The sequence below is a fragment of the Gossypium arboreum genome, chromosome 3 (assembly GCF_025698485.1).
Source record: "Gossypium arboreum isolate Shixiya-1 chromosome 3, ASM2569848v2, whole genome shotgun sequence".
In the NCBI taxonomy this organism is placed as follows: domain Eukaryota; kingdom Viridiplantae; phylum Streptophyta; class Magnoliopsida; order Malvales; family Malvaceae; genus Gossypium; species Gossypium arboreum.
In genome coordinates this window covers 21,688,135-21,715,522 of record NC_069072.1, presented here as the reverse complement: position 1 = coordinate 21,715,522, position 27,388 = coordinate 21,688,135, and the positions used below count along the sequence as shown (strand labels likewise).

Here is a 27,388-nt window from a genome sequence, read left to right as displayed (position 1 = left end):
ACTATGTAACGACCCGAACTTTAAGGTTATTAGAAAAGTGTATTTTCGGGTCACCGTTTCTGAAAAATGGATTAGATTATAAAAAAAGTAAAAATATTTACTAAGTAAAATAAGTAGTTAATTAGAGTTTAATTAAGTGAATTTAATTTAATTAAGAGTAATTAAGAAAAAGACTAAATTGAATAAGGGTAAAAGTTAAATTATAGATTCAAAGAAAATAAAAAGGACTAAAAAGGAAATTATACAAAAGTATAAATTGAGGCGGTGTACCGTGAAGAAAATCTAAGATTTTTTATGTTTAATATATTATTATATTATTATATTATTATATAATAAAGATATTTTATGTTTTAATTATATTATATTATATTATATTATATTATATTATATTATATATATAAACTAAAGAAGCAAATGAAAGGAAATAGAAACAGAATGAAACGAAACACAGAGCAGGGGAGAAAAAGAAAGAAAGAAAGGGAGAAAAGAGAAAATTGAAGGTTTGAAGCTTTAAGCTTTAATAGGTAAGTTAATCAAGCCCTTTTTACTTAATTTTGATGTTTTAGAAGTTTTAGAACAAAGTTTTGATGAAATTAAGTTGATATTTTGATAGTTATTTGATTTCTAGATATTGTCCATGTTAAATAAAATGATGAATTAAGGGCTAAATTGATAGAAATTCAAGTTAAAAATGATACAAGGATTGAATTGTAAAGTGATTCATAAGTTTTATGCTTTAAGGACTAAATTGAAAGAATTTTGAAATTATGGTTTTATGATGAAAATAGATAATTATGTCTAAGTTTGGTTAAAAATTGAGTAGAAATAAAGTATGAATTAAGATAGAAAAGTAAGTGAATTTAGTTAGAATTAAATTGAAATTAAAGTAAATCAACATTTTGTACTAAGACTATTTTGGACAGCAGCAGTAGTCTAAGTTTGAAAAATCACCACAAATTGTAGAAAGTAAATTAGAGGATTAATAAAATATGTAATTAAATATTATTGAGTCTAGTTTCTTATAGAAGAAACGATATAAGCAATTGAATTGTAAATTATGAGATATAATGAATTTTGTGAGATAAGGTCAGAATGAATTCGGGTTCCCCTATTCTGACTTTGGAAAATCACCAAAATTTGAATAAAAATAATTAGAGGCTTAAAGCTATATGTTTAGAATCCCTAATGAGTCTATTTTCAGGAGAAATCAACAGGAATGTTATCCGAGTTCTGTACTGTGAGATAATTAATTTTTAGTGAAGAAGGGACGAAACTGTCAGACAGCAGAATAGGGGTGAATTTAAAGAATAAACTGTACTTAATGGCTAAACCAAAAATTCTGAAAATTTTATTGTAAGAATATTTGTGAGTCTAGTTTCAGGAAAAATTAGCGGATCTTAATTTAGAATTCTGTAACTCAAGATATGAATTAGTAATGTATTAATGATTATGAATTGTATTAATTTCGTAGTCAATGTGGTACCGGAAATCTCGGCTAAGAAAGGACAAGACAAAGTCAACGGGAGTTAGCTCGAAAATTACGGTTTGTATTTCTATAATCCGAACTTAGTTATTATTTGTCATATTTATATACATATGGCAATTGTTAGTGTTAGAATTATGATGTTTTACAATTGGAATGGATTGATTTTGGTATGCGATGAATTTATTGAATTTATACTGATTGGAAATATGAGGAAATTGATATGAATATATGAGATTGTGATATTTGAATATTTGGTATTGAAAAGTAAATTGAATTGTATTGAATTATGAATTAATGTGCATAATTGAAATATATTTGTTGAATTGAATGAAATTGTATGAATTGTGAAAATGGGTAAATATGTGTAATTATCGGAATGAGATATTGATGAAAGAATTATTAAATTGAGAAAGTGAATGAAATACCCTATTAATTAGTCGGGCTGAGTCGGATATAATTGGCATGCCATAGGATCTGGAAGTGTACGGATTTGCGGCTTTATCGATCGGGCACTTTATGTGTCGATTTCGTGCACCTCGTGTGTCGAAAGGTGCACCTTGTGTGTCGCTTTAGGCACTTTATGTGTCGTACTCTAATCAGGTACTATGTACCGCTTTAGGCACAATGTGCCGTCTCGGTGTGTTTGGGTTAGAATCTGTATCCGTCAAAGTCCGGGTTTGTTAATAGGGTAAATAAGTGAAAGACAAATCGAATAAATTTGATTGATCAAGCTATTGAAATGAAACGAGAAATTGAATTGAGAATTGAAAATTTAGATATGAATTGAAAATATGAACCAAAGGTTCATGAAATGATTGAAGTTCGAATTGATGATATATGATGCCACTTGATGAATTGAAATGTGATTTGAGATATATGAATCGTATGTATATACTTGAAAGCTATCGAGGATAGTAAGTTGATACGATATAAATGAAATTGATCGTTATTGAAATGAATTAAAATGGAATATGATTGATAAGTATATAGTTGAATATAGTTTAATGATATTGAATTGTGAGTAAATTAAGGAAAGCTTTACCGAATAGTAAGTGAAAGAACGGAGTAAATCGTAATGAATTTATTTAAGAATTGAACAATTATGTTATTGTGTTTATTATATGAACTGTATAAAATTTATATGGTAAGTAGTTGAAATTTATCTATGAATAAATAATTGAATAATTGTAATTATTATTATGATCTTAAGTATTTGTTATATTATTAATTGTTCAGATTATAGAAATACCATGAGTATACCATACTCAAATGCATTTGTTTGTTTCGTGCATGCAGTTAAGTAAAGATAGTACGTTGAATCAAGATCCCAAGACGATCCCGAATTCATTAAGGTAAAGTATGTTGAGTATTGATAATGGCATGTACCTAGGACGTTTTATGAGAGTCATTTAGGTTATAGAAGTATTGATGAAATGAGTAAATTATGGTTGGCAACGGTATGTAGTATGAATTTTGAAATTTACTAAGAATTCGTAGTGATTCTAAATTAGTCCCAAATTGAATTTACTGTTCATATTGGACCGCGATGGCCCATTAAAGGGATGACATCTTAAAATTAGGATGTGTGAATATTTATTTTAATTAATGACCGAATTGGACCTGTCTCGATTGGTAATGTCTCGTAACCTGCTTCGGTGACGGTATAGGGTTAGGGGGTGTTATAATTAGTGGTATCAGAGCTATTCAGGTTTAGCCGATTCTCGGACTAAATCGAGCTCGGAATTGAGTCTAGAGGTACATGCCATAATTGAGTCGAAATTGAGTCGGGATCGGATACTGATATATTTGTTTAGTATTGTTTTATAGTGAAAATGTTAGAGGAAAATATCGATGGTATTGATTATGAAATGTGTACTGGAGAAGAATAGTCTCGTGAATTAGATAAAAACTGAATCAACAACACTGGGTATAAACTCAATAGGTAATTAATTACTGAATAATGACTAATGAAATAATAGAAAAAGAAATGATAAATAATAATTTAGAATTATAACTGATGTTCTTCAGTGAGTAGAAGAAATTGTATCTGCTACAGTATTTATCCCTCCTGTTTCTTACTCGGTTCTCGAAGTGCTTCAAGGTATAGAGCTTGTCTGAACGGGTAAGTTATCTGCTGTTAATGATCTGTACATGTATATGTATAGTGTGGATGAATTGAGAATTACATTTGAGAATGATCTTGAAAGAACTGAAATCTGGTTAGAGAATATATCGGGATTGTAAATGAATTGTTCTATTCACCGATTAAATGTTAGAAGGGTATGATATTTCTGTTAAAAGATTTAGGTTATCAGTGGTAGAAAAATTGATTATGTTGTGATTAAGAAAGGGTTATTTGGAAATTTTCTGAGATGAGTTCTGAAAGAAATATATATATATCGATCGAGATTTCTTGATCGAAACGCATGAAATTCTTGAAGCTTAAACAGATCATATAACGCAAATCGTATGAAAGGAATTTGTTTGATTAAATAAATATATCAGAGGGTATATTCTGATGGAAACTGTAAGGTACAAATGGTTTGAAGATGGTTTAAAAGAAGATAAAAAGTTGAGGAATGTAGAATAAAGAGTGGCATATGTGATTAGATATGATTCTTCTGATTATTATCTTAGTGATTGCTTGAAGAAAATTGAAAAAGACATTATTCAGAGTTCAAGACCGAGTAATGTAGTTAACAGAGGTAGGTTACCCTGTAATCTCAGAAATACGAGTAAAAGCCGAAGTGTGACAAATGACTTCACTGTAAAATCTGGAGAATGAACATCAGCCAGGGTATATGTTAATTGTATATAAGATGTTTCTCTATCGGATGTCATTATAGGTACCTTCTTCTTTTATCGGCACTGATATGATTATTTTAAATTGATATTGGTTTTATTTATTCGTATGATTGCATGAATTTAGCATTTATTGAAGAGTTTTCTGTTCAGTTCGACGAATTATTGGTTGAAGTATCAAATTTTTCGATCAGTATTTATTGATTGATAAAATTACAAGAACTGTTTGATAATGATATTAGGGTACTGTTTCCTGATTGATTTGATGTTATTATTATTTGATGTGATTTCAAGAACGGAATGGTTAATTCTACATGATATAGTGGTGAATTGTAAGCAAAAGTGCATTATACTGCAAGGTTAGAACGATGAAAATTGAACTAATTGTTTATTGTGATATTGAACATGTCAACACAGAAGTGTGCTAGAAAAGGGTTGTGGTATTTACTTTGCTTATGAATTGGATATTAAAGTATCTGAGTCAAATTTTAAATCAATGGCAATTTTGATGTGTTTCCGGAAGAGTTACCCGAATTACTGTTGGTTGAAGAAACTGAATTTATTATAGATCTTATGCCTGAAATAATATTGAAAAATGTATCTGAAATCAGAGAATTTCTGAGATTAGTCGGTTATTATCAGAAAGTTAGAAAAAGATTTTTGAAATATATGGTTACCATAGAAAGATATGGCATTGGAATGATCTGATAAATGTCAAGAAAGTTTTAATCGCTTGAAAACTCAAGAACTGAAGCACTAGTTCGGTTTAGCCTAAAATCCAAGAAAGAAACTTGTGATTTACTGAGGATAGCGATGTTTGACGCAAGAAAATGAATTAACGGTTTATGTTTTGGAAAGTTAAAACTACATGAGAAGAATTATTTGATACATGATTCGAAAGTGATAGCTATTGTCCTTGTATTAAAGGATCATGATTTTATAATTGAATATCATCCAGGAAGAAAAAAAAAAGCAAATGGAGTTATGAACACTCTATTGTCATTATCTGATGATCGCTCAATTCTAATTGAAATAAAGGTTAAACTTACTTCTCTACAGTAGGTCTACAAAGTTCAGAAATGTGATAATGAATTAATGGTTAAATGGGTATAGTGAACAAATGATTTTGATTGAAAATTTCAGATTGAATTTGATGATTATTTGTTGTTTAGAAATAGAAGCTGTATTGAAGAATTCAGAGCTTAGACAAAAGAATTTGTATGAAATTTATAGCAAATACTATGTCTATGCATTTTGGAAGAAATAAAATGTACAGTGATTTGAGGAAGATGTGTTGAAGACTGGGAAAGAAAAGTAGTACTTTGAAATTGTATATAAATGTTTATATCAGATACAGATATCTTCAGAACTGTTACAGCTAGAAAGGATATCAGAATGGAAGTGGGATATAATTTTTATGGGTTTGAATTGGAATTATCTCGATCTTTGAAAAAGAAAGTCGGTATTTGAATAATCGTCAAAGGTATGGTAAAGTCTGCAAATTCTATTCAAGTATGAATAAATTTCTTAATAATTGTCTGAAATATAGGTTTCTGAAATTATCAGATTTCATGGTATGGTGGTTTATATTTTTTATTATTATTGAGATACGTGGTTTATACTCTGATTATAGAACAAGTACAAAAGTTTTGGGTACGTGATAACAGCCAAAAAGACTGTATGAAGTTCGAATGATTATGATGTAAAAGCGCATGAGATCCGATTAAACACAAGTGAGAAAAGAATATACGTAATCGTTTAATTCGTGAAATTGAAGAAAAGTAGAAGTGATTCGAGATAGATTGAAAGCGCTTTTGATGCACATGAATTATATGTGGACTTGAAACGTTAGGATATCGAGTATTTTGTTAGTGATATGATATTTCTTAAAGATTCAGTTTGAAAAAAAATTTTGAAGATCAGGTTGAAAAAGAAATTGAGTTCTTATTCTATTGGGCCATGTGAAGTTGTAGAAAAGTCGGATCGGTAAATTATTGCTTGGTTTTGCTTCTGAAGTTACAGAAAGTTTATGATAATTTTTCCATGATTTGAAGCTTAGAAAATGATATAGATCAGATCTGTTACATGTTATATCGACAAAGGATATTGAGATTTGACGCAATCTATCGTATGAGAAAGAGCCGGTTGAGATACTAGCCTGAGCGGTAATATTGAGGAAACAATACGGGAACCGAGAGAAACAGCGAAATCTTTGTACTTGTACTCCCACCTCTCTTAGGAAAATTTCGAGGACGAAATTTATTAAAGGGGGGGAGAAATGTAACGACCCGAACTTTAAGGTTATTAGAAAAGTGTATTTTCGGGTCACCGTTTCTGAAAAATGGATTAGATTATAAAAAAAAAGTAAAAATATTTACTAAGTAAAATAAGTAGTTAATTAGAGTTTAATTAAGTGAATTTAATTTAATTAAGAGTAATTAAGAAAAAGACTAAATTGAATAAGGGTAAAAGTTAAATTATAGATTCAAAGAAAATAAAAAGGACTAAAAAGGAAATTATACAAAAAGTATAAATTGAGGCGGTGTACCGTGAAGAAAATCTAAGATTTTTTTATGTTTAATATATTATTATATTATTATATTATTATATAATAAAGATATTTTATGTTTTAATTATATTATATTATATTATATTATATTATATTATATTATATTATATTATATATATAAACTAAAGAAGCAAATGAAAAGAAATAGAAACAGAATGAAACGAAACAGAGAGCAGGGGAGAAAAAGAAAGAAAGAAAGGGAGAAAAGAGAAAATTGAAGGTTTGAAGCTTTAAGCTTTAATAGGTAAGTCAATCAAGCCCTTTTTACTTAATTTTGATGTTTTAGAAGTTTTAGAACAAAGTTTTGATGAAATTAAGTTGATATTTTGATAGTTATTAGATTTCTAGATATTGTCCATGTTAAATAAAATGATGAATTAGGGGCTAAATTGATAGAAATTGAAGTTAAAAATGATACAAGGATTGAATTGTAAAGTGATTCATAAGTTTTATGCTTTAAGGACTAAATTGAAAGAATTTTGAAATTATGGTTTTATGATGAAAAATAGATAATTATGTCTAAGTTTGGTTAAAAATTGAGTAGAAATAAAGTATGAATTAAGATAGAAAAGTAAGTGAATTTAGTTAGAATTAAATTGAAATTAAAGTAAATCAACATTTTGTACTAAGACTATTTTGGACAGCAGCAGTAGTCTAAGTTTGAAAAATCACCAAAAATTGTAGAAATTGAATTAGAGGATGAATAAAATATGGAATTAAATATTATTGACTCTATTTTCTTATAGAAGAAATGATATAAGCAATTGAATTGTAAATTATGAGATATAATGAATTTTGTGAGACAAGGTCAGAATGACTTCGGGTTCCCTTGTTCTAACTTTGGAAAATCACCAAAAATTGAAGAAAAATAATTAGAGGCTTAAAGCTATATGTTTAGAATCCCTAATGAGTCTATTTTCAGGAGAAATCAACGGGAATGTTATCTGAGTTCTGTACTGTGAGATAATTAATTTTTAGTGAAGAAGGGACGACACTGTCAGACAGCAGAATAGGGGTGAATTTAAAGAATAAACTGTACTTAATGGCTAAACCAAAAATTCTGAAAATTTTATTGTAAGAAGATTTGTGAGTCTAGTTTCAGGAAAAATTAGCGGATCTTAATTTAGAATTCTGTAACTCAAGATATGAATTAGTAATGTATTAATGATTATGAATTGTATTAATTTCAGTAGTCAATGTGGTACCGGAAATCTCGGCTAAGAAAGGACAAGACAAAGTCAACGGAGTTAGCTCGAAAATTACGGTTTGTATTTCTATAATCCGAACTTAGTTATTATTTGTCATATTTATATACATATGGCAATTGTTAGTGTTAGAATTATGATGTTTTACAATTGGAATGGATTGATTTTGGTATGCGATGAATTTATTGAATTTATATTGATTGGAAATATGAGGAAATTGATATGAATATATGAGATTGTGATATTTGAATATTTGGTATTGAAAAGTAAATTGAATTGTATTGAATTATGAATTAATGTGCATAATTGAAATATATTTGTTGAATTGAATGAAATTGTATGAATTGTGAAAATGGGTAAATATGTGTAATTATCGGAATGAGATATTGATGAAAGAATTATTAAATTGAGAAAGTGAATGAAATACCCTATTAATTAGTCGGGCTGAGTCGGATATAATTGGCATGCCATAGGATCTGGAAGTGTACGGGATTTGCCGGCTTTATCGATCGTGCACTTTATGTGTCGTATTTCGTGCACCTCGTGTGTCGTATCGTGCACCTCGTGTGTCGCTTTTAGGCACTTTATGTGTCGTACTCGATCAGGTACTATGTACCATTTTAGGCACAATGTGCCATACTTGGTGTGTTTCGTTGGAATCTGTATCCGTCAAAGTCCGGGTTTGTTAATAGGGTAAATAAGTGAAAGATAAATCGAATAAATTTGATTGATCAAGCTATTGAAATGAAACGAGAAATTGAATTGAGAATTGAAAATTTAGATATGAAATTGAAAATATGAACCAAAGGTTCATGAAATGATTGGAGTTCGAATTGATGATATATGATGCCACTTGATGAATTGAAATGTGATTTGAGATATATGAATCGTATGTATATACTGAAAGCTATCAGGGATAGTAAGTTGATACGATATAAATGAAATTGATCATTATTGAAATGAATTAAAATGGAATATGATTGATAAGTATATAGTTGAATATAGTTTAATGATATTGAATTGTGAGTAAATTAAGGAAAGCTTTACCGAATAGTAAGTGAAAGAACGGAGTAAATCGTAATGAATTTATTTAAGAATTGAACAATTATGTTATTGTGTTTATTATCCGAATCGTATAAAATTTATATGGTAAGTAGTTGAAATTTATCTATGAATAAATAATTGAATAATTGTAATTATTATTATGATCTTAAGTATTTGTTATATTATTAATTGTTCAGATTATAGAAATACCACTGAGTATACCATACTCAGCGTACGGTTTGTTTCCGTGCGCAGGTTAAGTAAAGATAGTACGTTGAATCAGCATCCCAAGACGATCCCGAATTCATTAAGGTAAAGTATGTTGAGTATTGATAATGGCATGTACCTAGGACGTTTTATGAGAGTCATTTAGGTTATAGAAGTATTGATGAAATGAGTGAATTATGGTTGGCAACGGTATGTAGTATGAATTTTGAAATTTACTAAGAATTTGTAGTGATTCTAAATTAGTCCCGAATTGAATTTACTGTTCATATTGGACCGCGAGGGCCCATTAAAGGGACGACATCTTAAAACTAGGATGTGTGTGAATATTTATTTTAATTAATGACCGGAATTGGACTGTACTGACTGGTAATATCTCGTAACCCTGTTCCGGTGATGGTATAGGGTTAGGGGACGTTACATACTAAATTGAATAAAATGTAATATTTAGTGCTTTGTCTCATTAAAGGTAAGTTTTACTTATGATTTAATATTGGTGAAATTGAAACTTGATGGATTGTTATGATTATACATGTGATTGAATACTGTTATGGTATAATGTAAATATTATGATAATTACATAAATCAAATAAATGTTATATGATAAGATGATTGAATAATGGTATAGCAATTAATATGAAAATTCCATGTAAATTGTAATTGAAAGGAAACTTGTATATATTGAAATGCATGTGATTAAATGCTAATTATATATGAATGCAATCGAGATAAAAATTAGTTGAATGGATATGTGATACATTAAATGATTAATATTAGAAAGTATGAGAATGTAATGCAAATGATATGAAAATGTTATATGATTGTTAATTGATATGTGAAGTTAAATAAATTGATTGGTAAATACCCTATTAAATGGTCTTGGATAGAATTGGGTATAGTTGGCATGTCATAGCATTCGTGTACATTGTTGGTAGGAGCTTATTGGCACTTTGGTGCGATTGTTATTGACACTTTAGTGCGATTGTTATTGGCACTTCAATGCGATTGTTATTATGGAGTGTTAGGGGGATTAGTCCATATTAGTCTAATTAGCACTTCGATGTCATACTTGGAGTGTCTGAAGTTTAAATTTGTGTATTTGTATTGAGTTAATAAACTTGTGTATTTGTATTGAGTTAATGTCTAGTTAATATGGGTTATAAATTTTATTATATGCGATTGAATATGAAATAGATATTGGATATCGAATGACTTGTGTTGGTTTGGGTACTTGCATACCAATGCTATGATATGGAAAGATAGTAATTGAGAAAACATGTGAAATTGTAATACGAGCCCTAGGGGCCAAAAATGTTATGAAAATGAACTGAATTACTCGAATGATGAAATTGAGATATTGATAGTAACATGAGAATGCCATTTTTTTTTTTATAAAAGTTATTAAGATATCATTGATAATATGGTTTAGTTTCATGTATAAATATTAAATAACAAAATGTAAGCTTTGCAAGATTAATTGATAAGTTGACATATAATACCTAAATTGAGTGATCAATCACATGAAGTTTTAATGGAATGGATCATGAGACAATTATTAACGATATGAGCATGCGTATAAATGATTTGTATTGCTAAATTATATATTTGACTTGTATATGCATTACCTTCAAATCACGTTAGCACCATTGAGTTTTTTTGCTCAACGTGCGAATTTGTTTGTTTCCATGTGCAAGTAACATTTAGGTCTCGAGGATACAAGAAGTTTAATAGCTTCCAGGACTCACTTTTTTGTTCAACAAAGTTTGTATAGCCTTTTATATGTTTTGTTTAAGTTGGCATGTACTTAGTGTCATAACTCAGTTTTGGAGTCCATTTTGATGTTTTGGTATCTTCTACGCTAAGGACTTGTAATTGATGTGTGATTATATTTTTATAATGGTGTATGAAAATGACATTCTATAGATAAGTTGTTATACATAAACTTGATGCAATGTTTATGCCATGATTCAATTGTTGCCTGCATGCTATGTAACAACTCGAAAACCTCCTTAGTTATAAACAATATTTGATAGATTCTTAGTAAAATAAGGTGTAAGTAAAGGCCATGGGATACCAAAGGAAGTTGAATCAAAAAGTAAGACATGACGATGAATTAATTTAAAGTAGTGGCTAAATTGTAAAAATGTGAAAGTGTTATGGCCTTAGTGTAAATATTTAAAATTTATGAGGTCAAAACATAAATATGAAAAAGTTAAAGGACCAAATGTGCGAATACCTCAAATAATGAAAGGGCTAACAGGTAAAACAAATTGATAAATGGGGACCATATTGGAAAATAGAAAAAAATAAGAGCAACTAAATTGAAATTTTACCAAAAGTGAGTAATGGCACAAAAGTGAACATTAAGATATTACAAGGGCAAAATGATTATTTCCCAATCGGATAATTATCATGATAATAATTGATGAATATAAGGTATTGAAATATAATTGGTGAGATATTTTATTATCTTATTATAAGATATTTTAATATTTTAATTAATTAAATTAAAAGAGATATTTGAAATAAAATCTCACTATTCTACCTTAGATTCTTGAAATTGTTTAGAGGCATCTAAGAGGAAAAATGAAGTGGATAACCTAGAGGGCTTGTCTATCATCTTAGAACCAAGAAATAAGAAATTAGAAGTGATGAAAGCTGAAAAACGAAGGAATGGAAGTGAGAAAGGAATAAAAAGGGAAGCAAAGAAAAGAAGTTATTGTTAAAAAGAGGTACATGTTCATTTTAATTCCATTGATATTTCAAGGTATTAAGTTAAAGTATGTTATAAATTGAGTGTTTGATATGTGAATTTAATTAAGTAATAGTGATGGAAAGTATTTTATAAATTGTGATTCATAAATTGTAACGCCCCAATTTTCGGGAATTCTGTGAATGTTGGCAAAATTTCATGCTTTAATTTTGTCATTTGTGAGTGAAATTATGAAATAGGACCTATGTGAAAATGTTTGAAAATGCTATAGGCTAAATTGAAGTGACCAAATAAATAGGAGTGCAAAATAGGAGGATTTGCATGACAAATCTCCCATTTTACATGAAGTGGCCAGCCATCATGTTGTTGTAGACAAAATGTGCACTTGATATCCATAATTTATGGTACAAATTGATACAAATTGATAATAGGTTAGGTAAATGTTCCATGATAATGGGTTAGGTAAATGTGGTTAGGTAAATGTTTCATGATAAGAATTTTATGTCTTTTGTATTAAAGAATTAAATGGATGAAATATAAAGTTTTATTAAAAGAAAAAGGGGTGAAAAGAACAAAGTTTTGTCCATCTTTGTTCATCATAGCTGAAAGTTAGAGAAGAGAAAGGAGAGGAGAAAGCTCTTGAGTATTCGGTCATTAGGAGGAGGAAAATTGAAGGTAAGTTCTTGGTACCTTGCTTCTATTTTGAGGTTCATGAGTTCTTCTTGATTCTACCTTAACTCTTGAAGTATATTTTGATTTTTAGTTGTGTTGTGAGCATTTAATCATGAATTAAAATGAAGGAAATGGTTGTTGTTTCATGTTCTTTTGATGAAAAATGGAAGATAGGTGAAGTTGAGCCAAACAAATGAGCATGCATGTGCCTTAGATGTTAAAGGGAAAAATCAGCTAACATGTTGTGCTTTAAAATGATTAAATGGAGATTATACTTAAGTAAAATCATAGATATGTGATGATTGATTGGTGATATACATGTTTAAATAATATGCATGCAAGGTATGTGTGAAAGAGTGATTTGGTAATAAATCTGCTTGGGACAGCAACAGTAACGTGACTTTGGAAAATCACCATAAATTGTGGGAGAAGAATTAGAAGCTGAATAAATTATGTAATTAAAGCTTATTGAGTCTAGTTTCTAATGAAATAAACAAGAACATATTTTGAATTCTGTACAATGAGAAATTTGATTCGTAATGAAGGGTGGTCAGATTAGTCAAACAGTGAAACATGGGAAACTTTGAGAAAAATCTGGTATTGATTGGCCAAACCAAAAATTCTGAAAATTTTATAGATAGAAGATATATGAGTCTATCTTCAGGAAAAATTAACGGTACTTGATTTGGAGTTTCGTAGCTCCAGTTATAAATAATTTAGTGACTATTGCTCAGGAAGACAGCTTGCAGTGAAATTATGATTATGTGGTAAACATTGACAAAAATTTGTTAATGAGTTGCTTATTGATTTCTTATAAGCTTACTATGATCTGTAGGTGTGGTTGGCCGAATATTGTAAGGGGTTAATACGTAGTTCGTATTTGAATAGTTAGATTAACGTGTTAGTAATCCAATTGTAGGCGTTCGTGTGTGGATCTCACAAGATATCGTCGCAAACAGTGTGTAACTAACACCCTCTTTCTTAGTCTGGATCGGTAAAAGTCGAAAAGGCGAAATGCGAAAACCGTATTTTGTAGATTTGCGAAAAGCGAATGCTCGTGAGGTAAATCGATTAATGTTTTGGTAAGCTGCAAAATTTGACCGCAAAGTGCATGATTTACACTCGATATTTTTGGGCTTAATGGGCCAAAATTGGAATGATGGGCCAACGGGCCCAATTCGTAAGAACCCTCGAGACGTGATTCTGTTAGTACGTGAAAAGTAGGAATATGCATGAAAAACCCTAAAATAGATAAATTATGAAATACCTTTAAAAGTGGAAAATTTATAGTTTTACCCCTAGGAGATAAATTATCGAAATACCCCTAGGTTAAATTGACTTAAATGTATGTTTGATTGTTGTTATTTATCGCATGCCATGTTGTTATTATCGATGCATGAGATTGGGATATTGACGGAGGAAGTACTGAAAGTGGCTTGTCCACGTCTTGGAGGCTTTGCCTCAATTTATCGTTAATCGAGCAAAGAATGTCAAAATCGTGGAGTGTTGGGTGGGTGGGTTGAGCTATCCCCACATGGAGTGTATGGTGGTACGGGTGGAGTGTAGTGGTTGGTGGGTTGAGTAGTCTCCCAAATGGGCTTGCATATGTTTATTGATGTTGCATGTATTTTGAAATGGGCCTATGGGCCATACTGTTATCTGAATAAGGGCTAAGGCCCGGTTATTGTAATCTGAAAAGGGCTCGCCCAGACCACTATTACCGAATGGGCTTAGGCCCAATAGGCTTGAGTGACTTGGGCTTTGCATGGGTTTTCCTTACACACTGAGTTTCCCCAAACTCACCCCTTTATTTTCATCCACGCAAGAAATCCCCAACCATAGTGGGCTTGGAGTCGTGGGAATTTGAGTGGCCACCCGCTCAAAGTTTGATTTTCTTCCGTGAACTAGACATCTTTTAATTACGTTTGAGGTTTTGGGCTTTTAAATGTAATAAGGCCGCTTATTTATTTTGATGGTTTTATATGTTTTATTAAGATAGGTAATATTTATATTTAACTGTTGAAATTGGATAGCTTTAGTGCGCGTTTTCAAAACAAGAATTGTTTTCAAAATAACACGAAAACAAGCAAAGCTTCCACAATGAAAGTATTTTCCAAAATTAATCACTTTTCCTAAAAATAACTTAATTAAAATCGGTTTCCTAGAAATATCCATGACGTTAAGGTGTGGCAATGGCGGTATGCATGTCTAGGATTGGATCCGAAGGGAGCTTGGTACTTAAGCAGTCCGATGGACTCACCACCTCTTTTTCGGTTTCCTACCTGGTGCACAGCTTCCATTCACTTTAACCTATAATGAAGTTATCTTTTAAAACACTAAGTAAGTTTTTCTGGATCAACAATAGAAAATATTTTGAACGCTTCGATGTGGCATGTCGGATCCGGCCATAACGTCTGGGCCGGGTTTGGGGTGCTACATTTAGTGGTCTCAGAGCCTAGGTTGCAACAACTCGGCTGTGGAATAGGTTTACGAAAACAAATATTTTCAACAACAAAAATTTTATAAAGAATGCGAAAAACTCAATTTTCAAAATTTAGATCTTTAGAATGTGGCATTCCGAATCTCCGGCTCAAGTCTGTAAGTATTACTCTGAACTCTTCTGAATATTTTTTTAACTTATCTGTCTGTACTGAAATCCTATTAGGATACTCTAGATAGGATGATACTGAAACCATAAGAAAATCGATAAGAGATGGCTCGTAGCTAGACTTGATTCTGCGAAAACAAACTTTGAACTACTGTCTGATTCATAAAACATCTGTAATAAACACTGAAATATTAATTGATGCATAAAAATTCGTAATCAAGATAATACAATATGAGTACAAGAGGCCGTGGACGGAGCCGAGGAAGTGCTCGAGCGAGATCTTTGTCTTCGAGATATATACCGGCGATGGATGCACCGGTACCACTGGTAATAAAGGTAGAGTCTCATGACCGCGGTGCCGAGGATGATGCCCTGTCACAGGCAATGCTTCGTGTTCTGGAAAGGGTTGTCGGGACAAGTTCGGGCAACGGAATTCGAGGATCGATTTCTAAACGACTCTAGGCCAACGGAGCGGAGATCTTTAGGGGTGTGTCTGGTATCGCCTCGAATGTGGCAGAATATTGGTTGGAGGCCACAGAACGGATTATGGACAACTTGGACTGCTCTGAGGAGATTGTGAGTGGGGTATCTGTACTAAGTCCTTTAGGTCACTCGGTTAGGGTAGATAAACTGTATAGAGATGTACCCTTAGAAACTCCAGGTAAGATTTTCCCTGGAGATCTGATGGAGTTACCGTTCGGAGAGTTTGATCTCATTTTGGGAATGGACTGGCTTGTTAAGCATAAAGCGACTCTGGACTGTGCTGCTAAACCAATGGTGTTAAAGACCACAAAGGATGAGGAGGTTATAGTGATAGGTGAGCGAAGGGATTATTTGTCCAATGTGGTGTCGGCTTTAAGAGCCGAAAAGTGGATTCGGAAAGGTTGTGAGGCCTATTTGGCATTTGTAAGTCAGTCAGAAGAGAAGTGACTGACAGTGGATAAGGTTAGGACCGTAAAGGAGTTCCAAGATTTTTTTTTTCTGGAGGAGCTTCCAGGATTGCCTCCGAATCGAGAAGTTGAGTTTGGAATAGACTTGTTGCCTGGAACGGCGCCCGTGTCCATCGCATCGTATAGGATGGCACCGAAGGAGTTAGTGGGGTTAAAGGCTCAAATTCAAGAGTTGTTCGATAGGGACTTTAATAGGCCAAGCGTGTCTTCATGGGGAGCACCGGTGCTATTCGTGAAAAAGAAGGATGGTACGATGCGGATGTGCATTAATTATCGCCAGTTGAACAAATTGACGATTAAGAATAAGTATCCACTGCCAAGGATTGACGATCTATTCGACCAGCTTAGAGGAGCTTCTGTATTTTCCAAGATCGACCTTCGATCTGGATATCATCAGTTAATGGTCAAGGAGGTAGATATCCAAAAGACGACATTCAGGACTCGGTATGGTCATTACGAGTTTCTGGTTATGCCATTTGGACTAACGAACGCTCCTGCAGCATTTATGAATCTGATGAATCGTGTGTTCCAACCATTTTTGGATCAGTTCGTAGTCGTCTTTATTGACGATATCCTGGTATATTCTGAAACTGAAGCGAAACATGATGAGCATCTCCGTATAGTGCTGCAAGTGTTAAGGGAGAAGAAACTCTTTGTGAAGTTCAGCAAGTCTGAACTTTAGTTAAGGGAGGTAACCTTCTTAGGATATGCGGTCTCTGCTGAGGGGATTAAGGTAGACCCTCGAAAAATTGAAGCGATTTTGGAGTGGAAACTGCCTAGGTCAGTGTCAGAAATACGGAGTTTTCTAGGACTGGTAGGATACTACAGAAGGTTTGTAGAAGGTTTTTTTTTGTGATGGCAGCACCTCTGACAAAACACATAAGGAAAGGAGTACTGTTTGTATGGACTAAGAAACAGCAGGAAGCTTTTGAGAAGTTGAAGAAAGTTCTCATCAAGCACTTGTGTTAATTCAATGAGTCTGGAATGATTTTACTGTGTACAATGGACGCATCACACGTGGGTTTGGGCTGTGTGTTAATGCAAGAGGGTAAGGTGGTTGCATATGCATCACGATAGCTTAAGCCTCATAAGGGAAACTATTTGACTCATGATTTAGAGTTGGCAGCAGTGATATTTGTACTTAAGATTTGGAGACATTACTTGTACGGAGAAATGTGTATTATATACACTGACCATAAGAGTCTTAAGTATTTGTTGACTCAGAATGAGCTGAACCTTAGGTAAAGGAGATGGATTGAGTTGCTTAAGGATTATGACTGTTCGATTGAGTATCACCCAAGCAAGGCTAATGTGGTAGCCGATGCTCTAAGTCGTAGAGTCAGATTCGATCCGAGAGCAATGTTTGCTCGTCGAGTCTCAGATGATGATGGAAGTTTGTTGGTGAGTTGCAAGTGAGGCCAACTGGTTGGATCAGATTAAGGAAAAACAGTTGAACGATGAGTCTTTGGTCGCTCGTTTTCAACAAGTTAAGGAAGGAAACTTCGAGTTTGGGAGCGGAAGAGACGATGCAACAACAATACCCTCACTGTTTGATTAGGTAAATTTCGAGGACGAAATTTCTTTAAGGAGGGTAGAGTTGTAACGCCCCAATTTTCGGGAATTCTGTGAATGTTGGCAAAATTTCATGCTTTAATTTTGTCATTTGTGAGTGAAATTATGAAATAGGACCTATGTGAAAATGTTTGAAAATGCTATAGGCTAAATTGAAGTGACCAAATAAATAGGAGTGCAAAATAGGAGGATTTGCATGACAAACCTCCCATTTTACATGAAGTGGCCAGCCATCATGTTGTTGTAGACAAAATGTGCACTTGATATCCATAATTTATGGTACAAATTGATACAAATTGATAATAGGTTAGGTAAATGTTTCATGATAATGGGTTAGGTAAATGTTTCATGATAATGGGTTAGGTAAATGTTTCATGATAATAATTTCATGTCTTTTGTATTAAAGAATTAAATGAATGAAATATGAAGTTTTATTAAAAGAAAAAGGGGTGAAAAGAACAAAGTTTTGTCCATCTTTGTTCATCATAGCTGAAAGTTAGAGAAGAGAAAGGAGAGGAGAAAGCTCTTGAGTATTCGGTCATTAGGAGGAGGAAAATTGAAGGTAAGTTCTTGGTACCTTGCTTCTATTTTGAGGTTCATGAGTTCTTCTTGATTCTACCTTAACTCTTGAAGTATATTTTGATTTTTAGTTATGTTGTGAGCATTTAGTCATGAATTAAAATGAAGGAAATGGTTGTTGTTTCATGTTCTTTTGATGAAAATGGAAGATAGTGAAGTTGAGCCAAACAAATGAGCATGCATGTGCCTTAGATGTTAAAGGAAAAATCAGCTAACATGTTGTGCTTTAAAATGATGAAATGGAGATTATACTTAAGTAAAATCATAGATATGTGATGATTGATTGGTGATATACATGTTTAAATAATATGCATGCAAGGTATGTGTGAAAGAGTGATTTGGTAATAAATCTGCTTGGGACAGCAGCAGTAACGTGGCTTTGGAAAATCACCATAAATTGTGGGAGAAGAATTAGAAGCTGAATAAACTATGTAATTAAAGCTTATTGAGTCTAGTTTCTAATGAAATAAACAAGAACATATTTTGAATTCTGTACAATGAGAAATTTGATTCGTAATGAAGGGTGGTCAGATTAGTCAAACAGTGAAACATGGGAAACTTTGAGAAAAATCTGGTATTGATTGGCCAAACCAAAAATTCTGAAACTTTTATGGATAGAAGATATATGAGTCTATTTTCAGGTAAAATTAACGGCACTTGATTTGGAGTTTCGTAGCTCCAGTTATAAATAATTTAGTGATTGTTGCTCAAGAAGACAGCTTGCAGTGAAATTATGATTATGTGGTAAACATTGACAAAAATTTGTTAATGAGTTGCTTATTGATTTCTTATAAGCTTACTATGATCTGTAGGTGTGGTTGGCCGAATATTGTAAGGGGTTAATACGTAGTTCGTATTTGAATAGTTAGATTAACGTGTTAGTAATCCAATTGTAGGCAGTTCGTGTGTGGATCTCGTTAGCATATCGTCGCAAACAGGTGTGTAACTAACACCCTCTTTCTTAGTCTGGATCGGTAAAAGTCGAAAAGGCGAAATGCCAAAAATCGGTATTTTGTAGATTTGCGAGTGTGCGAATGCTCGTGAGGTAAATCGATTAATGTTTTTGGTAAGCTGCAAAATTTGGACTGCAAAGTGCATGATTTACATACCCTCGATATTTTTGGGCTTAATGGGCCAAAATTAGAATGATGGGCCAACGGCCCAATTCGAAGAACCCTCGACGTGATTCTGTTAGTACGTGAAAAGTAGGAATATGCATGAAAAACCCTAAAATAGATAAATTACTGAAATACCTTTAAAAGTGGAAAATTTACAGTTTTACCCCTAGGAGATAAATTACCGAAATACCCCTAGTTTAAATTGAATTAAATGTATGTTTGACTGTTGTTATTTACTGCATGCCATGTTGTTATTATCTGATGCATGAGATTGGGATATTGACGGAGGAAGTCTTGAAAGTGGCTTGTCCACGTCTTGGAGGCTTTGCCTCAATTTATCGTTAACGAGCAATCAATGTCGCAAATCGTGGAGTGTTAATTTGGGTGGGTTGAGCTATCCCACATGGAGTGTATGGCTGGTACGGGTGGAGTGTAGTGGTTGGTGGGTTGAGTAGTCTCCCCAAATGGGCTTGCATATGTTTATTGATGTTGCATGTATTTTGAAATGGGCCTATGGGCCATACTGTTATCTGAATAAGGGCTAAGGCCCGCTTTATTGTAATCTGAAAAGGGCTCGCCCAGCACCACTATTACCGAATGGGCTTAGGCCCAATAGGCTTGAGCCGACTTGGGCTTTGAATGGGTTTTCCTTACACACCGAGTTTCCCCAAACTCACCCTTTTATTTTCATCCACGCAGAAATCCCCAACCATAGTGGGCTTGGAGTCGTGTGGGAATTCGAGTGGCCACCCGCTCGAAAGTTTGATTTTCTTCCGTGAACTAGACATCTTTTAATTACGTTTGAGGTTTTGGGCTTTTAAATGTAATAAGGCCGCTTATTTATTTTGATGGTTTTATATGTTTTATTAAGATAGGTAATATTTATATTTAACTGTTGAAATTGGATAGCTTTAGTGCACATTTTCAAAAACAGTAATTGTTTTCAAAATAACACGAAAACAAGCAAAGCTTCCGCAATGAAAGTATTTTCCAAAATTAATCACTTTTCCTAAAAATAACTTAATTAAAATCGGTTTCCTAGAAATATCCATGACGTTAAGGTGTGGCAATGGCGGTATGCATGTCTAGGATTGGATCCGAAGGAGCTTGGTACTTAAGCAATCCGATGGACTCACCACCTCTTTTCGGTTTCCTACCGGTGCATGACTTCCATTCACTTTAACCTATAATGAAGTTATCTTTAAAACACTAAGTAAGTTTTTCGGATCAACAATAGAAAATATTTTGAACGCTTCGATGTGGCATGTCGGATCCGGCCATAACGTCTGGGCCGGGTTTGGGGTGCTACATAAATAATAATATAATTTGTGTTATGAGAAGTTATGATAAAACTATACGTTAATGATACGTGATCTTTAAAGACTAAATTGAATACTAATCTAAAGTTTGATGTTATACATAATCAAGTGAAATTGTATAACAATTTAATAGTTGATAAGTAAAGTAAGTGTTAAATGTTGGTATGAGTGATCTGACTGATAATAAGTAAAATTTTCACTGTAACGATTTTGGATAGCAACAATAGTTCAACTTTGAAAATTCACCAAAAATTGTAGAAGATAGTTAAATGATGAACCAAGTATGAAATTAAATATTAATGAATCTAGTTTTGTACAAAAGAAACAATTCAAGCATTGAGATTGTATTGAATGAGATATATGCATTTTAGTTAGACAAGGTCAGATGAATTTCTAGATCCCCTGTTCTAACTTGGAAAAATCATTAAAAATTGTAAAAAAAAAATTATGAGATGAAATAAAAATACTAATGAGTCTAATTTCAAGAGAAAAAACGAAAATGTTATACAAATTCTATACAGAAAGATAAATAATATTTAATGGAGAAGGGTCAGAGCTGCCTAGCAGCAAAACAAAGGAATAGTTGAAGAAAAACTAGCATTAATCTACTTCGAACTAAATTTTAAAATTTTTATGGTAAAAATTTCATTGAGTCTAGTTTCAAAAACAATAAACGGATATTAATTTTGATTTCTATAGGCCAAAATAAAAATAATTTAGTGATTGCTACTCAAGTAGACAATCTTATTAAGAGTATACATGTATTGTAATTGGTGAAAGAATAATTAATATTATATATAGGCATGATATACTAAAAGCCAAAGATATAGGATGTGGAATGGAGAGTAAGAGGAGGAAAATAATAGAATAATTGTAATGCTAAAAAGTTGTGGTAAGTGATGAAATTGCTATTACATAAGAGAAGTTTAAAAATGAAATTGTTGAGACATTAAGTGAATAATTGTTATACGATGAATTAATGAAGTATTAGTTGATAAATTAAAGTATTATCTAGATTTAAATTAATTGGTACATGTGTGGGATTATGTTGTTTGATCTTAACACTAAAATAAAAAAGTTTTTACTTATTTAGAAAAAGAGGACCTAAGGTCGCAACATTGGCTACAAGATGTCGCAACATGAACAATCAGAGAACCTAGTGTTGCAACACCGGCCCCATGATGTCATGACACTGGCCTTATTTTCCTCTACTTGTTCTTTTTTATCTGAAAGAGTCCTGTATGAACCCCGAGTGCAATCAAACTTTAGAGAAAGCCTAGAAATGGTTTATAAAACCTTAAATGATTTTTAAAAAGGTCTAAAAATGAGAAGAACTTGAATAATAAATTTTGTTCTTGAATAAAGTATTTATCCTGAAATGTAGCATTTCATGCTCAAGTTTAGGTATGAGCTCAGGTAAGGGGTGTTATATGCTAAATTTATGAATTTGATGTTTGAAATTGATAATGTTGTGATCAAGTTAATAGCTATATGTTTGAATGTGTTTAAATATGCTTAAATGATGTTTAGAACATGTTTTTAGCGTCCCATAATGTTTGGAAGTGAAATAGTAATGTTTTGAGTCAAACTAGGTGTGTTTTAGGGACTTTTTGTGTCTTAACAAACTTGTTCCAGTATAACTGGTTAGAAATATCAGAACAAGTAAGTCAGTAGCAAAAAATGAATAATATTAGTCAAATGTATCAACACAACTAGGTCAAACAAGGGTACTTTCCTTGTTTTAAGTTGTTGATCCGTGAAGACTCGAACTTGGTCTTGATCATCCTTAAACACCTATTAACTTTTTAGAAATGTTTTTGTAGAATTACTATTATACTAATTAAAGCTTAATCCAAACGCACCTAAGCGTTCTATGTTCTAAACATTGTAATTTGACCAATTTTTCCTTTTTGAAAATACTCAAAAGGGGAAAGGTGAAGCAAATTGAGTGGGAGCCTCACTCTTGTATGGCGCCTTCACCCTAAAATACTAATTTTGAGCTTTCCACAATCAAAGTCAATCCAACGATGTTCGGAGCTCAAGCTTCCACTTCTGCCTTCGGCACTCCTTCTTCCACCCCTGCCTTTGGCACTCCTTCTTCCACCCCGGCCTTTGGAACTCCTTCTTCAACTCCGGCTTTTGGGGCTACTTCTTCCACACCGGCATTTGGCACTCCGTCTTCGACACCGGCGTTTGGCACTCCATCTTCGACACCGGCGTTTGGCACTCCGTCTTCGACACCTGCGTTTGGGGCTCCGTCTTCGACACCGGCATTTGGAACTCCGTCCTCGACACCGGCTTTTGGAACTCCCTCAACGCCGTCTTTCGCTACGGGCTTTGGCGGCTCCTCTCTTTTCTCCACCCCATTCTCTTCTCAAACGCAACAGCAACAGACTTCATTGTTTCAGCAACCACAGCCATCCATCGCGGCACCCTCTAGTGGTTTCGGATTCCAGACTTCGTTATCCGCCCCTCCTTTCCCCAATGCTCAATTGACAACTCAAATGGCTCCCGTGGCCCCTGTCCCCTTCTCTCTTGCCGATCGTGACATTCAAGTAATTCTCTTCTTTAAAAGTGTTAAACCCTAACCCTAGGTCGCACTTATTTGATTCTCGTTTTTTTCTGTTCGATTGTTAGGCGATTGTGGATGCTTACAAAGAGGAGGCTGGGAACCCTAAGTATGCTTTCAAGGTCTGTTTTCTCCCAATGCTTAATTCTACTATTAATTGCTTTTTTATTCAAATCAAGAGGAAGAACAATTGTAGATATGTTATCTTGAAGCTACATTGTTTCTGTTTCATGTTATCTAATTACGAGAAATGCAATATCTGCAATAATCTATTTTGATGATTTTCTTATTCGATCCATGCAACTGATGAAAAAGACCCGAAATCAGGTTTTAGATGCTTTGCGTGTTTTGATATTTAAGTTAATTTTTTATGCAGCATTTGTTGTTCAGTGTAATTGAACCACAGTTCAGGGGAAAGCCAGCTGGTGTTTCAGATGTAAGTTTGCCAGCATTTACTTTTGTAATTTCTTACTACTACTCTCTTCCTTTTCATTTAGTTCATGGAATTCTACTTTTACTAAGGTTGAATGATAGTTTACCTTTGTAGATAATGTGGGCAGAAGCTATGGCAAAACTGGAGGGTATGGAGAGTTCTGATCGGGAAAGACTCTGGCCTCAGCTTGTTCAGGGTTTTAAGGATCTTTCACAGCGGTTGAAGGTAATTATTATTTATATTTGAGGTGTGAAGACAGAGTTTTCTTCCTTGTTTCTTTTTTTTATTGTCTGGAAAATCTTCATAACCATTCTATGGGTATTTATAAGATTTTGATATTGGTAAGTAAATGACGCCTATTTTATAAGGACTTGGTCTTATCCTGATCTAATTGATTAAAGGGAAGAATCTCATGTGCCATTTTGTGTTTCTGTTTTCAAAATGATGGAAATTTGTTTTTCAGTACCTCTGGCTGTTAGAAATGGCATGAAACCTTGAAAAATTCTTGATAAGGATAAAATAAAGAAGATTTTTATGCAAGGCAATTGAAATAGGAGAGCTTTTATTAATCTGGCAGGATAGTGTAGTTAGTATGTTGTTAGTTTTGTTGCAATTTATTGGAAGGAACGGCGATGAATGTGGTCAAATGTACACAAAAATTTTGCACTTCTGAAGATCTATGGGTATGTAAGTGTACAATAAGACTTGGTCTTTCCAGTGATTATGCTTTTTTATTTTTGAGTTCTAATTTGGTTGAACTGTTTGACTTTTTGTTTGCTGATTTTTGGCAGCTACAAGACGAAGTCATTGCTTCAGATGCTGAGAGGTTGCGAATGACCCAGAGCAATGTGAAAATGGTATTGTATTATCTGTTAGTTTCCATGGATTACTGTTCGGAGTGTTTTTTTTAACATTCTATTTCTTTTGGCAGCTTCAAAGGCATTTTCAAGCTGAAACTCTTCCATGGATCCAGAGAATGAGACAAAAGGAGCAAAGCCTCCAAAGACGCCTCTTAAAGGTTAGACAAATTTTGATTGGTTTTTTTAGAATCTACTAGAAATGATTGACCTGAACCTAGGAGTTGATCAGAAACTGAATTTTGTTGAGCTGAAGTGGATTCTTCATTTTTCCTTGATGCTATGCCCTCCCCCTACTCCCAAAATTAGTCTAAATAAATAGTGAGGAAAAAGGAAAAGGGAATCTGCTTGATTAAACACTAGTAATTACAATTGTCTTAGGAGTGTGGCCAGGCTGAATACAGAGTAAAATGTTATATATAGTGGGATTTTTTATGGTTTCTTCAATAATTTATGCATCTTTGGTGTTCTTATGCTGAATTTTATTGTCCCATGGTGGCCATAAAGATGATGAGAATACTGGAAGCATTAGAAGGTAAGGGTTGCCGTGTGCCTTTAATGAAAGGGGAAGTTGAATTGGCTGAGAAGTTGGCTGCAATAACTAGACAGGCTAGTCTTCCTATCTTCTGATCCACTACTTTTGCATTTCCTATACTATCATCAAGATATTGTACTGACAAAGCAGATGCAATAACAGTTGAAAGGATCTGGAGCTGAACTTTCTAGGAGGGTTCAAAACCTCCTAACCATATCTCGTGTTCAAGCAAATGCTATTGGTGCTGGAGGTTCTCTTTATCTTCCAGGATCAACTAAAATACATGAGCAGAGTCTTGCCGATATGCAGGAGGTATGACCGAACAATTTAAGCTTTTCTGTACTTTACATCTTGGGGAAAAAAAGGCTACTACAAGTGCATTCACGACATATTATTTTAAAGAATAGTCACCTGTCATTTCCATCAATATTTTCTTTTGCAATGATAATTAGATTTCGCCAACAACAACAATGCATCTTCAACTACTTTTACGGGCTCTGCGGTTTTATGTCCAAGATATTTGCTTGTTGCCATGCTTTAAATCAATTCCTGATTTATGACTTGAATATGAATGATCTTTTCGGGGGAATAGGTATTACAACAGCAAACAGAGGCCATTGCAAGGCTTGGCAACGTTTTGAAGCGAGATATCAGGGATATGGAGATAATAATGGCTGAAGACACGGATATGACGGAAAATGTGAATTAGACGGCAGATACCTCTGGTAATTCTTTGAAATAATTTTATTTTATTTTGAAGTTTTGTATGTGGATTGGATGGGAATTTAAAGTTGTCGTTTTAGACGGTTCTCATCAATGCTAAGTGAAGCTATGATCATTAGAGAGTTAGGTGATTATCCTATTAGTATCGGCTGGGCGACCTGAGGCCTACAATCCGAACCTGCCTCAAGGCCAAACTTGATTTAAAATATCGAAGTTTTAAAGCTTGGCCTAGCCTAGAGTTATTATTTCATTCGAGAGTTTTATTTGAGAAATTATTTAAGACATACTTTAGGTCACATGGTAAAAGTAAGGTTAAAACATGGAAGATAAAAAAGAAAAAGAAAAAAGTAGAACATGTTAGGGTTTCGATTTCCTGTGTAAATTATTTGACAAATTTTTTAAATTTATTGGATAAGGTGAATCTAAAAATAAATTGATCGGATACGGTGAACATGGAACCTTTTTTGTTTATACGTTTCAAATATAGACGTTGAATCTAATATAAAATCTTTTATTTATTTATTTGAATTGCAAATAAGTTATGAGATTGATGTGGAAAATGAAAAGGGAGCATTTTTGAAATAATTTTATACAATTAAGTAATGCTTGAATCTTAGAATTATGGCTGAAAACAAAAACCCATGGGCTGCCAAGTGGAAGTGAAGCAGAGGCTTAATTGTTCAATGATTGATGGAAGTATGAAAGAGTAGCCTTTCTCGTGGCCTTGCTTTTGATCGTATTGTTCTCACGAGCGCCAATTTTACAGAAGTATTGGACAACTGACGAGGTTATCCTTACCAAATTTCTTGGGTATAGGTGTTTAATGCTGGTGCTGAACCAATGTTTATTTAAAACTGTGTTTTTGTATTGCTTTCTTCTGGTTAAATCAACTTGATCCAACTGAACAATTAAACAAACAAATATGAGCAATAAATGGTTTTTAAGAGTTTTAAATAATTTATTAACTGAGTATAAACGAACTTGCAAATTAATGCCGAGCTATCTATAAAATCATTTTATTTAGTTTAATAAAACAAATGAAATTTTAGAGTTGATCAAGCTGTGTTTGGCTTTGGAATCACAAAGGCACGTGGTTCTAACGCTTTCCAAGAGAAGTTTTTATTGAGTAGTGGCGGAGGGGGAAAATGCCCAAAGTGCCGAGGATGATAAACGTGACTGGGTTATTGAGAAGAAAAGAGATAGATTAGACCAGATAAAGAGGAGGAAATTTTGATTAAATTCATCATATTTAAATAAATAAAGGGAAAATATTTATTACATTGCTATTAGAGTTTTTTGACTCACAAATAGGATTAAGGGATTGATAAGTGTCTTATAAGAATATAGTGCACATGTCAATTTTTTAAATTCGGCTGTGAAATAAAACATACATTATTAGCATACTAAAT

At 33.1% G+C, this 27,388-nt stretch overlaps 1 protein-coding gene and 1 long non-coding RNA gene across 2 annotated transcripts; both read left to right on the top strand.

Moving 5' to 3' along the window:
• The first annotated feature begins 416 nt into the window (after positions 1–416).
• On the top strand, positions 417–1,678 carry LOC128290079 (uncharacterized). Its single transcript, XR_008279720.1, has 2 exons — positions 417–524; positions 1,472–1,678. It is a non-coding gene; the product is annotated as an uncharacterized LOC128290079 (long non-coding RNA).
• Positions 1,679–22,706: 21,028 nt separating this feature from the next.
• LOC108487195 (nuclear pore complex protein NUP54) lies at positions 22,707–26,229 on the top strand. The gene is made up of 9 exons (XM_017791468.2): positions 22,707–23,417; positions 23,500–23,553; positions 23,808–23,867; positions 23,979–24,089; positions 24,656–24,721; positions 24,796–24,882; positions 25,229–25,330; positions 25,419–25,568; positions 25,849–26,229. The coding sequence occupies exons 1-9, from the start codon at positions 22,890–22,892 to the stop codon at positions 25,963–25,965; spliced, it is 1,275 nt and encodes a 424-aa protein (XP_017646957.1). The 5' UTR covers positions 22,707–22,889; the 3' UTR covers positions 25,966–26,229.
• Positions 26,230–27,388: the final 1,159 nt, after the last annotated feature.